Source organism: Microcaecilia unicolor, chromosome 2 (genome assembly GCF_901765095.1).
Source record: "Microcaecilia unicolor chromosome 2, aMicUni1.1, whole genome shotgun sequence".
Lineage (NCBI taxonomy): Eukaryota > Metazoa > Chordata > Amphibia > Gymnophiona > Siphonopidae > Microcaecilia > Microcaecilia unicolor.
This window is the reverse complement of record NC_044032.1, coordinates 474055386-474057070: the sequence shown is the minus strand read 5'-3', so window position 1 is coordinate 474057070 and position 1685 is coordinate 474055386. Positions and strand designations below refer to the sequence as shown.

Below are 1685 nucleotides of genomic sequence, written 5' to 3'. Positions count from 1 at the left end.
AAGGAGGAGAGGGGAGGAGAGGAGAGGGGACAAGAGGAGAGGACATAAAGATGCTTGGCTGGAAGGGGGAGAGATGAGAATAGTAGAGGTGCTAGCACAGAGGGAAGGAAGAGAGGAGAGAGGAGTAGAGATGCAGGACTATAATAGAAAGGAGAAAGGATACATTGGTGGAGATGCTAGAAATGAAGAGAGAGAGGAAAGAAGAGAGAGATGCTGGATCAGATGCAAGAGAAAAGGTGGAAATGCTGGCTGAGGGCAGGGGAAAGGGGAGAGAGTGAAATGAAGAACAGAGTAATGGAGAAAATTTGGGTATAAAGTGCTGGAGAAAGAGGATGATAAGCAGATTAGAGAAATAATGTAGAGCAGAAAGGCTGATATAAGTTCATCGGTGGCTATCAGTGAACCAATGATGAATATCTGTGTTACCTGAATAACTCCTATAGGCCATCCCAGACTCAGATATTTAGTGCCAGTACCCAGATAAGGGCCAGCACTGAATATACAGGTCTAAGCATTGAAAGATATGCTGACTTCTGATGTATTTTAAGAAATAATGGGATAGAATATGTGTTTTTAGTATTTTATAATGTGTATGGTTGGAATTTGCCTAGCAGAGGCTACACCATGCTCCAACCCACCTGGGTGTCCCCTAGAGATCCACAATCCAAATATCTGGTAGTCTTTAGTTTTATGGGATGAACTATGAGCTGTCTTGGTGCTGAATGTGGTAACAGAAGAGCAGCTACAGCAAGAGAAAGAGCAGAGAGGTTTTTCTACTGGTCTGTATCACTGTGTGAGAGGCCAGCTGCTACCCTGTTGACAGTAATAATCTGCATCATCCTCAGCTTGAACTCCACTGATTGTGAAAGTGAAATCAGTCCCAGATCCACTGCCACTGAACCGCTCTGGGATCCCAGAGATACGGGTAGAAGCGCTATGGATAAGAAGTTTGGGAGACTGTCCAGGTTTCTGTTGGTACCAGGCTACAGTGCTGCCCACACTTTCACTGGCTTTACAGCTGATGAAGACTCTTTCCCCCACCGAATGTGATAAGAATTCTGGGGACTGAGTCATTATCTTCTGTCCACTGGAATCTGGATATAGAAATGATAAATATGTGCATGTGATCTATTAGTGAGATATGAAAAGGCTTAAGGTCAACTAATTTAAGAAAGAGTATATGAATAGAGAAATTAATTCATAAAATAACAGAACATTATATTTGCAGTTTAGTAGATATTCTGTTTAGTTCTTTCATGCTGGATAAAGAGAAAATTAATATTCTTACCTTTAACCCAGATGAACAGGATCCAGATGAGCTGGGTCTGTGATATCTTCATCTTTCCTGACTGGCAGTTGCTGATTAAAACACCATAAAGAGTAAAAGGAAACATTTATTTATAACTTATCACAGCTATAGTGAAATGTCTCCTGGGTGTGAATATGCAAAACAGACTCTTCTATATCAGAAACAGATCACCTGCATTATGAAACAAGCCCCAGAGATGCCAAGGGAGGGGGAGCTCTGTGCTGGGACCGCTGCTTTTTAACATATTTATAAATGACCTAGAGATGGGAGTAACTAGTGAGGTAATTAAATTTTCAGATGACACAAAGTTATTCAAAGTCGTTAAATCGCAAGAGGATTGTGAAAAATTATAAGAGGACATTACGAGACTGGGAGA

The 1685-nt window shown here is 41.2% G+C and overlaps 1 gene segment (V, D, J or C); it reads right to left on the bottom strand.

Moving 5' to 3' along the window:
* Positions 1–786: 786 nt before the first annotated feature.
* On the bottom strand, positions 787–1364 carry LOC115462148. The segment is given in 2 exon segments: positions 787–1094; positions 1289–1364. Coding segments are annotated over 2 exon segments (360 nt in total).
* Positions 1365–1685: the final 321 nt, after the last annotated feature.